The 13,079-nt window shown below is 40.2% G+C and overlaps 1 protein-coding gene across 1 annotated transcript; it reads left to right on the top strand.

Annotated features, from left to right (window-relative positions):
- The first annotated feature begins 3,944 nt into the window (after positions 1 to 3,944).
- Positions 3,945 to 4,889, top strand: LOC125282492 (olfactory receptor 10A3). Its single transcript, XM_048217372.1, has one exon. The coding sequence runs from the start codon at positions 3,945 to 3,947 to the stop codon at positions 4,887 to 4,889; it is 945 nt and encodes a 314-aa protein (XP_048073329.1).
- The last annotated feature ends 8,190 nt before the right edge of the window (positions 4,890 to 13,079 follow it).

Raw genomic sequence — 13,079 nt, 5'->3', positions numbered from 1 at the left:
TTTTAGCAGAAAAGTAATAGAGCCAGAGAAGTTACATATTTGTTCATACAGCTAGTCCAGATGTTTTCTCTTCAAGTTAAAAAGTACCAATTATAAAAGCACCTGAATTACTAATGCCCCTCCACCCCCACCAAATTTTCAGTGTTTCCATATTTCTACTGGAAAATATTTTAAAATTTGGCAATGACATCTAGGCTTTCCACAAAGTAACTTCAACCTGCTTGTCTTAACATGTTTCTTATCCCTGCAGAAACTGTCCATCCCATGCAATCAATCTAGATAAACCCGCCTTTGCTCATGCCACCAACACTTCCTCTCTTCTTCACTCTGTTTGCTAACACTCACTCAGCCTCTGCTTTCATTCCTTAATGGGGGGGCGGGGCATCATGGTGGAATTGAGTCTCCTGAGTGAAGAGATATTTATCCCTACAGAAACCTGAAAGAATACTGTTTCAAGTTTGTGCAGTTGAGTTTTCTTATGTTGACAGGGGAAAGTCCATATAAATTGAGTGTAAGTTCTCCAGAGAAGAATTCTCCAGAGGCAAACATTCAATGACATATAATCGTATAAAATCAGTACACTGAATCACTGAGGTGTATTTATGGGAAGTTTTGTTTTGTTTTTAACTAAAGAGGTGAAGCATCTGATTAAATGGGATGAAAGTCAGAGGCAGAGAACTAAAGGCAAGGACCTGAAGATTCTGCTTATGTACCTGTTAGCAGGCCTTCCATTTATAGTTCTTCTGACTGATAATTGAAGACGCTTATCAGTGTTCAGGTGAGAATGTCAAGTACTCTGCCTTTTGAAGTCACATAAAACTTGGGGCAATAATTAGAGCTTTAAGTAGTTTGCTTGCCCTAATCATCAATTCATAGAGCTTTGTAGCTGGGGTGGGAGGTGGTCAGAAACAAGGCCAGTCATGCACAAAGATGAAACCCAGAGCAAGAAGTGATTTGTCCAAGGTCGTACAGAAAGTTAACAGTAGAGCTGGAAGGACAGGTCATTGAATCAGTCAGGTCAGCATTAAGGTAACTCATGCAAAAGGGAAAGGTGGAACATTCAGGTTCAGTTGCTCTTTTATGTTTTCTTTCTTTCTTTCCTTTTTTTTTTTTTTAAGATTTTATTTATTTATATATTTATTTGAGAAGAAGAGAGTGAGAGAGAGCACAAGTGGAGTGAGGGGCAGAGGGAGAAGCAGACTCCCCGCTGAGCAGGGAGCCCCATGCAGGGCTCAATCTCAGGACCCTGGGATCATGACCTGAGCCAAAGGCAGACGCTTAACTGACTGAGCCACCCAGGCGCCCCCATTCTTCTTTTTTTTTTTTATCATTCAAGAAAGCAGTGATTTAGATTTGTTCCAAAACTTGGACAGCTCCTTCAAGTTCATCTATTCTTAAATAAGATACTCTAAAGTTTCATATTTTAAAAACTTACTGGTTTCATATACTTGGAACTTGGTATATATTTTTAAATACTACAAATGGTACTTACTTTTTTTTTTCCTGCAGAGTCCACCTTTTTAATTTTAGGAGATTTTTTGATATCCAAAATACAATTGTTAAAGTTAATACAGACATTTGATTTATCACCATGGTTAAACTCTGTAAATCAACTTGCCTTTTACTATCTGTTAACGTCCTAATAATCTGAGCTCAAGACAATACATTTCCTTAGCTTGCTTGTCCTGTCTGCCCGGTTTCTTCATGTCCCACAGTGAAATTCTGCCAGTTTCCAAAGCACCCTCCAAAGGCCGGGAGACCCCCATTCTACTACTAAGATGTCATTAAGCACCTTTGATTTGAACAAGTCAGTTTGCCTCCTTGTGCCTTCCTCCTTCTACTTCCTGGCCCTTTCACGCATGACAACCTGTGATTTTGGTGGTTTACTTCCCCTCCCCATTCAGGAGTAATTTTTCCCTTTTAAAATTTATTTTTTTTATAATAATATTTTTTTATTATATAATGTTAGTCACCATACAGTACATCCCTGGTTTTTGATGTAAAGATCCATGATTCATTAGTTGTGCACCATGCAACACGTGCCCTCCTTCCTACCCATCACCAGCCTATCCCATTCCCCCACCCCCCCTCCCCTCTGAAGTCTTTTAAAATTTCTAAAGCACTTGTTCCTATCTAGTTTCCCTTAAATGCCAGCCTGAGAAGTGGGCATTTTATTTTACCAACAAGAGGAGACCCTGAAGGTTCTGGGAGGGAGGATGATATGATTTTGGCAGAGGTATGAGGGACAGATTGGAAGAGAAGTCACAAAACATGGAGAAGCCAGTTAGGAGACCATTGAATGATGGAGGGGCGGGGAAGAAAAGAGGCCATGACTCCAGATCTTAAAGACCTGTGGGCTTGACAGTGAATAGGATGCTGGGGCCAGAGGAGAGTTGGTCTGGGGAGGAGGAGGGGGAGAAGTGAGGTGCTCTGCCCAGAGAGGGGCTCAGAAGAGCAGCTAGACTTGGAGGAAGATGGTCAGCTGTGCTTGGGACTGGCAGGTCTGAAGGACTCAGGTGGCATGTGTGCCTCCTATGTACCCACCCACCACTTTTCTACCTTCCCTTCAGCCTCACCCTCGTCTGAATGGAGGGGAAGGCTGCAGTTTTCTGTGAACAAATCAGAGAAACACCCATGTCAGGTCCAAAAGGGATACTCTGCTCCCAACCACACAGAGGAACCTGAGTACAGGAAGAGTCAGAGAGTCATCTTGGAGGTAGTAGCAGAGTCAGGACTGTGGCCCAATCCTCTAATCCAGTGGTATTTCCAATCCTACAGGGGCTGCAAACATCTACCAAAGTCATGGATTAATTCTGGGGCTCTCTATTCCCATGATTTATTTTTCCTTTAGACACTAGATTCCTTAAGGGCCGAGCCCAGGCTTCCAAATTTTAATATTTATTCTTCCATCTATTCAACAAATACCGGGTTAGCATCTATTGTATCAGTTATTATCTGTTCCAGGCACCAAGAACACAGCAAAGAACAGAACGAAGTTGCTGTCCTCCGGAAGCTTCCATTCCGGAAAGTGGAGTTAGATAATAAGCATAAAACCCAGGTAGATATGTGTGATTTCAGTTGGTGACAAGTGTTATGACAAAATATAAACCAGGGAGATGGGAGTCACAGGGTGCTGGCGTAGGGGGCAGGGGCTGCTATTTGATGTTGTGCTGTGAGAGAGAGTTTAAATCAGAGGATCAGAATAACCATAAATGGAATTTTGTATAGCCCCAAAATCCATTTTATGGTCACAAGGATGGCTGATGGAGAACTGACTTCTAAAGTTTTCTATTCAGGCAAATTTCAGTATCCATTCTAACCAAAAATTGATATGCTGGGAACAATATACTTATGTTCACCTGAGATAAGCACATCTAAAATTCAACCCCTTTTGAGTGTTTCTCTATTTGTTTGGGTATATTATTCATGTATATCATTTTTAACAAGGCAATATACATGCATTTTGAACTTTGGCATTTGTAATAAATATTCATCAGAATTTGTTTCAATTTTGAATTAATAGTTACAAATTTTTGTCCTTTTTTGCTGCTTGTTTATTTCAAAATCTTTATTGGAAAAATCACATAGGAAATAAAATTAAAAAGAACAGAGACGCGTACATCAATGTGATGGAAAATGGATTCTATGTTTTAAGAATAGGATTTATTTTCAACCTATCAAAAAAGTTGCCAGCGAACACCTGCTATTTCATACCTCAAAAGCAAGATTTCTGAGCCAAAATTCCTCATTTCATTTGTATTTGAAAGATTCACTCTTACAATGTATTGACTATTCTCAAAATTTGCCAACTTGAAGATCTGTCAAAATGAACTCATTATTATATCTTCTGCCAAGAATTTTCAACTCGAAATCTCAGCTGTTGGACGGTGACTTCATAATTTGTATACAATGTCCCTAAGAACAAAATACTCTCCACCACAGAAATGAAAAGGCAAAATCAAAGCTCTGTGGTTGAATTCATCCTCTTGGGCTTTTCTAACTCTCCTGAACTCCAGGAGCAGCTCTTCGGGGTTTTCTTGGTCGTCTACCTGGTAACTCTGTTGGGAAATGCCATCATCATAGTCGTCATCTCCTTGGAACAGAGCCTCCATGTTCCCATGTACCTGTTCCTTCAGAACTTGTCTGTGGTGGATGTGAGTTTCAGTGCAGCCATTATGCCCGAAATGCTGGTGGTCTTCTCCACCCAGAAAACGTCGATTTCATTTATAAGCTGTTTTGCACAGATGTATTTCATCCTTTTTTTTGGTGGCACTGAATGTTTTCTCCTGGGGGCGATGGCTTACGACCGATTTGCTGCAATCTGTCACCCTCTGAGCTACCCAATGATTATGAACAAATGGGTTTTCATGAAATTAGTAATGTTCTCATGGGTCTCAGGGATCATGGTGGCTACTGTGCAGACCACATGGGTTTTCAGTTTTCCCTTCTGTGGCCCCAATGAGATCAACCATCTCTTCTGTGAGACTCCCCCAGTGCTGGAACTTGCGTGTGCAGATACCTTTCTGTTTGAAATCTATGCATTCACCGGCACCATTTTGATTGTCATAGTTCCTTTCGTGTTGATTCTCTTGTCTTACATTCGGATTCTCTTTGCCATCCTGAAGATGCCATCAGCCACTGGGAGGCAAAAGGCCTTTTCCACCTGTGCCTCCCATCTCACGTCTGTGACCCTCTTCTATGGCACGGCCAATATGACTTATTTACAACCCAAATCTGGCTACTCCCCAGAAACCAAGAAGCTGATGTCACTGTCCTACTCACTTCTCACACCTCTGCTGAATCCACTGATCTACAGCTTGAGAAACAGTGAGATGAAAAAAGCTTTGGTGAAACTGTGGCGAAGAAAAGTGGATTCACACCCATTCTAATTGTGCTGAGAAGCCATGTGATATTTGGTCACTGTTTGACTGAACTCTATATAAAGTTTATAAATGGCCAAACATTCATATTCCTCTGTATAAACGTGTTTAATGTATTATTTTTCCACATTCAGTAATAGGGATCCCTATTTTCAATGACTATTGTTATTCATTTTTTATAGAACATAGAATACAACAGTTGATCCTTCCTGCAGAATGACATCCAGGCCTTACTGGCTTGTGTCATTAAAAAGAAGTTTCAATAAACATATTGGGCTCTACTTTCATATGTACTGATGTTTTATTTCTGATACCTTCTTCAAAGTGATTCTGATAGCTGAGTAATAGAACGAGTTCTCAACATTTGCTGCAACATGACGGCACTGGAGGAGATAATGCTAAGTGAAATAAGTCAAGCAGAGAAAGACAATTATCATATGAGTTCTCTCATCTATGGAACATAAGAACTAGGAAGATCGGTAGGGGAAGAAAGGGATAAAGAAAGGGGGGGTAATCAGAAGGGGGAATGAAACATGAGAGACTAGGGACTATGAGAAACAAACTGAGGGCTTCAGAGGGGAGGGGGTGGGGGAATGAGATAGGCCGGTGATGGGTAGTAAGGAGGGCATGTATTGCATGGTGCACTGGGTGTTATACGCAACTAATGAATCATCGAACTTTACATCAAAAACCAGGGATGTACTGTGTGGTGAGTAACATAATATAATAAAAAAAAAAGTAAAAAAAAATGTAAATTAAACCAATTGCAAAAATTTGAAAAAAAAAAGTGATTCTGATGAGATGAAAATTACGTGTGACTTTAACAACATTCTCTCTAAACCTGTTACCTGTTATTGGCCAGACACAAGGGCTCCATGTGGGTGTAAAAATGTAGACTCTCAGCTCCCACCCAAGACTTAATGAATTCCAATCTGCATATTAAAAGGATCCCCAGGTGACTTGCATGCACTTGGAAGTCGGAGAAGCATTGCTGTACAGCACGGCTTACATCTTTATGACAAGGATGAGTTCGTTGTTCCTTTACTACTCCTCTGCCATCAGACCATCAGAGCTCACAGGGCCCCATATCGTCCTCCTGATGGACAGCTCCCCGAAACTGGGGTGTGTTGGTGTGAGATCCTCTGATCATCGTGCCTACCTGCTTTTCCCTTGTGTCAGAGCAGGTCCAGGGATGTCTTTGAGAACCCCAAGTTCTAGAGAACTCTTCTAGTTTTGTCCAAACTGCCCCTGTGGAATCCCCTCTGAATCTTCATGCATCATGTTTCGACCCTCATTGCTTTTTGGCAACACTTTCACATAGTGCATTTTAGGTTAAGATATGTACCAGTTTTTGGAATACGAAAATTAGGTTTCTGTTCTCATTGGTATTGTCGTTTGGGGAAAATTTCTAGGATGCTAATGCCCTCTCTACCCCAACCTTTATGCTGCTGCATTTCATTTTGTATTTTTAAATAAAAACCTTGCTTTTAATTTTTTTACAAAAGTAATGACTTTTTAAAATTCAAAGAGTACATAAATATATAAAATGCAAAGTCTCTCAAAGACACCTCGACTCTCATTCCTGACTCCACTGCTAGAGCTAATCACTCTAGATTGTTTATGTCCAGGCTCTTCATTTTTCCCGTGTATGTCCAAGGACCGGGTATGTGTACATACATTTCTTTTCATCAGAATAGGAGGAGAAGAGTTTATAGTCTGTTTTCCAACTTTTCCATTTCATGTAGTATCTCAAGGATATCATTTTGTGTCTGTGCGTAGATTGCTTTGTGCTTTTTAATAAGTGCATCACTTTCTAAATGAGTAAACATAGTATTGTGACCAATTTCCTCAAGTGAATATTTTACTTCCAACTTTTCACTATTATGAACCTGTTGTAGTGAACATCCTTCTACACATCCCGTCGTGCATTTACTACATATTGAATTTTAGGAAATAGAATTGCCAGACCCAAGAGTGCTAGGTTACTAATGTGGTACTGTCTCAGAGTTTGCTGCAGTAGTGTTCAACCAGCCACATCCTCCAACAGAGTATGAGTGTCCCTCTGCGAAGTTCCTGCCAAGTCCAGATATTCTGTCCCACAATGCTTTGTTCATCTGATTTGCATGTTTAATTGCTAGTAAGACACAATCATTATTCAAAAACAAAATCAGATGCGAACCACTCTGATAGTCACACTTGGAGCTTGTTGTATTTCAGAGCTACTCTACGCAACCTTTAACTCACGTATTTCATTATGGACTTTTTCTTAGGATAGACTTTAGACAGCCTTTTTTTTTTAAAGAAATATTCACAAGTCCTTGATTCTTTTTTAAGATATATTCACAAGTCCTTGATTCTTAGATATATTTTTAAATTTTCATTTTCCAATATTTTTGCTTGTGTATAAACATTTTTGTAGTAGTGATCTTGTCCTTTTTGGTTAGATTTATTAATAACTTGATACTTCAGAAATTTTTAAATTCAACTATTATACCATTTGCTGCTGCTCTTAGATATAACATTTACTTCTGTTGTTGATTCTTTATCTAGAACACTTGTCAAACTCTGTTGTTAATGGCAATACATCATTCAGGGATCATTAGGGAGTCCTGTGCGCACAATCATATCATATGCAAAAATGAGCAGTTTTATCTCATTTCTAATCCTTATACTTTTCATTTTTCCCTTTGCCCTACAGGCTACACTTCCAGGGCAATACTGAGTAGAGACAGTGAGAGTGGCTATCTTCCTTGTGTTCAGCAACCCAAAGGGAACAAGTTTTTACTTTTTCCTTATTAAATGCCATTTTTGCTACAGTTTGTGGGTATCCATCATCAGATTGAGGGACTTTTCTCACATTCCTAGTTTACCAAGAGTTCTTGTCAGGGATGGATGTTCAGATTTTAAAGATTTTTCTGTATCAATTGTAATGATTAGGAGATTTTTCTCCTTTTATCCATAATGTGGTGGCTTTGCTGATTGGTTTTCATATATATATATATTATTTATTTATTTATTTATTACGATATCTTAGTCACCGTACAGTACGTCATTAGTTTTTGATGTCTTGTTCCCTGATTCATTGTGGTTTTCTTATATCTAACCAACTTTGCATTCCTGGGATTAAGCAAACTTGGTCACTATGTATTACCCTTTTCTATGTATTCCAGGATTTACTTCATGATGTCTCACTTAGGATTTCTGTACCCCCATTTGTGAAGAAGATTAGCCTGTGATTTTCCAATCATGTAACTGTCCTTGCTCTGTTTTGATGTTACAGTTATGCTGGACTCCAAAAGTAGCTGGAAACTCTACCCTCTTTTTAATTTTCTGATAGATTTATGTAAGATTGAATTTATTTCTTCCTTAAATGTTTAGCAACACCTACTAACGAATCTATTAAGCATGGAGTTTTCCTTTTTAACCTGTAAATGTTTAATTACCCATTTCATATCTTGAGGAGTTTTGGGCCTGTAGGTTTTCTATTCTTGTTTCAATTTGGATAAGTTCTATATTTCTGAGAAGTCACATATCTAAATTTCATATTTATTGGGAAACATTTTTCATAATGTCTGCATGTTCTGTGGTGATACCCTGTTTTAAAATGCCTGGTAATGGTTATATTTCTTTTCTATCTTTTCTTAAGCCAACCATGGGTTTATGACTTATTGGACTCTTCAAAGAACCACGTCTGCCTTTTTTAAAAGATTTTTATTAATTTATTTATTAGAGAGAGAGCGAGTGTGACTGCGCGCATGAGTTGGGGAAGGGCGGAGGGAGCGGGAGAGGCAGACTCCCCGCAGAGCAGGGGGCCCGATGCGGGACTCGATCCCAGGACCCCGAGATCATGACCTGAGCCAAAGGCAGATGCTTAACCCACGGAGCCACTCAGGTTCCCCACGTTTGGCTTTTTTGATCACCTCTCTATGTAAGCTTATTTTCCATTTCATTAAGAGATGCTGCTTCAATAATAACCTTCCAGGCCTATTGCCTATGTTTTGTTGATTTTATCCAACATCCGGAAGTGCACACTTAGTCCGCAGCTCACGTTGACTTTAGCGCAACGGCCGCTTTCTGGGCTTCATTCTTGTTTTTGCAACATACTTTCTAATTTTCTTGCCTCTTCTTCCTTTCTCACATGTTATTTAGACAAGTATTTCTCAGGTTCAAACATGTGGTTATTTCCCGGTTATATTTAATTCTAGAGCCTCGGCGGAAGGGTTCTGTGACCGCACGACCTTTTGTACAGCGCGAACCCTTTAACACATGCTGATCATTTCTTTGTGGCCCAGTGTACTGTCAGATTTCTGAACACTGCATGTGACAATGTGCTTTCTTCCCAGTGCTGGACTCAGAGTTCTCTACATGAGTACTGGACTAAGGTGTGATGTGAGTATTTTCTGATGGGTTTTTATTTCTTTCTTCTAAGGATTATGTAAAGAAGAGGGTTACAGTCTCCCACTATGACTGACAGTCCTTTAAGTTTCCTTGTGATTCTGTCAATACTTGCTTAATATGTGTTGCAACCATATTATGGCTTACTTGCAGGTTTCGAATTGTTGTATCTTGTTGGAGAGAGTTGCACCTTTGCTCATTACGAAGTGGCCCTCCTTATCCCTGGGAACATTTCTTGCTCTGAAGTCTGCTTCTTCCGATAATAATGTAGTTCCATAAATTTCCCTTGATTAGCATCTTGGTCTATCTTTCTCCATCTTTTTATTTTTAACCTTCCCATGTCCAGATTTAGATGCATTTCCACTGAAGAAAGGGATAAAGAAAGGGGGGGGGTAATCAGAAGGGGGAATGAAGCATGAGAGACTATGGACTCTGAGAAACAAACTGAGGGCTTCAGAGGGGAGGGGGGTGGGCAATGGGATAGGCTGGTGATGGGTAGTAAGGAGGGCACGTATTGCATGGTGCACTGGGTGTTATACGCAACTAATGAATCATCGAACTTTACATCAAAAACCAGGGATGTACTGTATGGTGACTAACATAATAAAAAATATTATTATAAAAAAATAGATGCATCTCCACTGAGGAATGTTGTGGGGAAAAATAAGTCAGGATAGTAGAGCTGGGGTTAGAGTTGATTTTCACAAGCACTGACTTGCGATGAGCTCCTGCAGAAGCTGTCCCTGGGGCCAAGGGACATAAGGGAGTTAGCATTGTGGAGAGTAATAGTCCATGTTCAGGTAAAAGCATGGACAGTAGCTCTGAGATGGGAACGTACCTGTCTCATTCAAGAGCCAGCAAGGAGGCTAGCGTGGTTGGATGAGAATGGACAATAGGATGTGGTGGAGGTAAGTTCAGAGAGTAACAGGGGAATAGATCTCTAATACATGAATTTGACTTCTAACCAGAAGGGATAGGGTGCTCTTGGAGGGTTTCGAGCAGAGGCAAGGGAGGAAGAAGGGAAAAGTTGAGTGGCCATGGGAATTATCCAGTTGAGAGGCAACAGTAGCTTGGACCAGGGTGTTAGCTCAAGGAAAGGTAGAATGTTCAGATTTGATACACTGTATTTTGAAGACAGAACCACAGGCAGGTTATGGAGTTGACATGGGTTTGGAGGAAAAATGATTCAGCCTGTGGTACTTGGAGCTTTGAGCTGCTGTTCCCTGAACAGGGGAATGCTGATGGTGGAGCAGGTTTAGGAGAAGACTGAGAATACAGTTTTGGACACATTTTCACATGGAATTGCGATAACTTCATTTGAAACTGCTATCTTAGTAGTCTGAATTTCATTTCCAACTTCCTGTTAGCTAAAGAGATACCTTCAGAGTGTTTTGAAATTTCCAAGGCTCTAGTTTTCTTTTATGCATCGGCTGTTGTCCGGTTGTTTTATTTCACAGTATGTTATATGTATTAACCCCAAAATTCAGGTTTATTGATGTATCCTTCTTATAAGTATATAAGGACTTTTTGTAAATATTCCATAAATATTTTGGAAGGAAAACATAAAGTTAGCAGCATAAAAAGTATTGATTCTCTCTCATATTTACTCTGCTATTATCTGTTAAAGCAACATTTTATTATTATAACTTTCTCATTTTTACGTCTTTCTGGTCTATTTTATCTGTCAATCATTGAGGGAGGTGTGTGAATATTTCTATATTTTAATTCTTCTTTTATCTATTTAGTACTATTGGCGATGAAATTATAGTTTTATTTTAATACAACTTCCTTTTTATCCCCTTTTGCATGTATCTGAATTGTTTCTACACTTTCATTCTTGTCTAATATACATATATGGAGGGCACAAATCCTGACTCCCCATCTTGATGACCTCTTACAAACTGCACCTCACCTGCGTAACCGGCACTGACACAAGAAATGGAGCATGGATGACAGAGCCCCCATGGGAACTACGGGGTATGAATCATAGAGAATACACATCATGCAGCATTTCCCAGCCTAGTGCCTGGGACTGGTTCATGCCTGGGCTGTAATTCCACCATGGTGAATGGCATGGGAGGACTCCCTGGATTGGAAGGTGGGAGTGAAAATCCCTTTACCTCAGGAAAACGGCTATGTTTCCCACGGGACACAGTGTAGGTAGAACGAAGCCCTAAGTGTTGTTGGCAGCCTTATTGCTGCCAGGGGAGGTGAGCTTCCTTGAGAAAGCAACCTGCTTTAGGAAAGTGCAGAGAGAAGGAGACGAAGTTTACCTGCATTCAATCACATCGTCCAGTTCAGGACAGAGCCAAGTCTGGAGAGTGATTCATCTCTTCCCTCTGTGGGGACTGAGCCAAATGGTCTCCTTGATTGTTCACGCAGTGTAGACTGATCCCTGAATCCCTTGATTTTCACATATATTTGATGAGATTAACCACTGCTTATTTTACAGAGAAAGTTATAGAATCAGTGAAAGTTAAACGATTTGCTCAAGTCTCACAACTCATCCAGATCATTTGAGTCATAGCTTAAAAGCTCTTTCAATAAAATCAATTGTAATAGTTTTCTCAAAAATTTTCAGTGGCTCTATATTTCTTCTACAAATGATCAGAAGTTCCTTGATGGTGGGAGTAAGCATTCAGTTTTCTACAACTAGGCTTCAGTCTACTTGCCTTAACTACTTTCTCACCATTGCCCAAACTGCATTCCACCCAATCATCCCCCACCTCTAGCTCACCTGCCTTGGCTCGTGCTCTCATGCCACCGAGCTCTTCTTTCCTGGTTTACAACTGGCAGTCAGCCTTTCACCTCCGTTGGAGATGTCATGGTGAACGGAGTCTCCCGTGTGAAGAGGCACTTATTCCCCACAGGAATATGAAGGGGTGATGCTCCAGGGGTGTGCTCCTGAGGATTCTCACCTGGGGGGCCAAGGTCAAGCCTCCTCAGTCATCATGCAAAAATAGGAGAAAGTGTTTATGACGTGATCCCAAGTTCTCCAGGGAGGGATTCTACAGGGCATATGATTCAGGGTCATATAATGTTCTAGAATCAGTGCCCTGAAGCACTGGATTGCACGTATGAGCAGGTGGCTTTTGAGTAGAGGTAAAACTTCTGATAAAGTATTGAGAAATTTAAAGAGACGGAGTCAATAGGTAAGAAAGGGAGGACCCTGCCGTGTGGGTGTTGGTGGGTTTCCATTTATAGTTCATCTCCACTTGATCGTTGGAAATGCTGTTGAAGGGATGTCTCCACGCTCAGGAATCACTGGGCACAGCTGACACATGGGAATGAGTAGACTCCTTGGTTTTGATGCTGGTGAATTTCTTTTTCTCTTTTTTTCAGAGAAAAGTTTGAGCATAAGTACTTGGCACACATCAATCATCAAATCTTAGACTTTTGCAGCTGGAAGAGAACTTGGTAAATAAGTGCAACTCCCACCTCTTCATCTGGCAGGATGGAACCTATTTAGGGAGTGCCCTGCCTAAATCTTTCTTTTCAGGAGTTCTGCAAGACGGCATTGGGGTGTCTAAGTTCCAGAGGAAAGGTGCGGCCGCTGCAGTCAGTGGCCCATTACCAGTGATGAATATTTGGGGTTTTTTTTCCCCATAAGATGCTTACAATCCATTCAACAAAGTTTTTCTATTTGATTTACATTGCACTCTTAATTTTCCAATTTTTAAAATCTATTCACTTTTAAATATTTGGAACTGAATACACTTTATTCTTTTTTCTCATCAGAAATGGGTTTTAGGTGCTTGATCCTATGACTACATTTTACTGATTTCGATAGGCAAACTATAATTA

The sequence above is a fragment of the Ursus arctos genome, unplaced genomic scaffold (assembly GCF_023065955.2).
Source record: "Ursus arctos isolate Adak ecotype North America unplaced genomic scaffold, UrsArc2.0 scaffold_22, whole genome shotgun sequence".
NCBI lineage: Eukaryota > Metazoa > Chordata > Mammalia > Carnivora > Ursidae > Ursus > Ursus arctos.
This window is presented reverse-complemented; position numbering and strand designations above follow the sequence as displayed.

What these genes read in the sequence shown, in the direction of transcription:
- LOC125282492 (XM_048217372.1), top strand. Translation starts at nt 3,945, where the DNA reads ATGAAAAGGCAAAATCAAAGCTCTGTGGTTGAATTCATCCTCTTGGGC.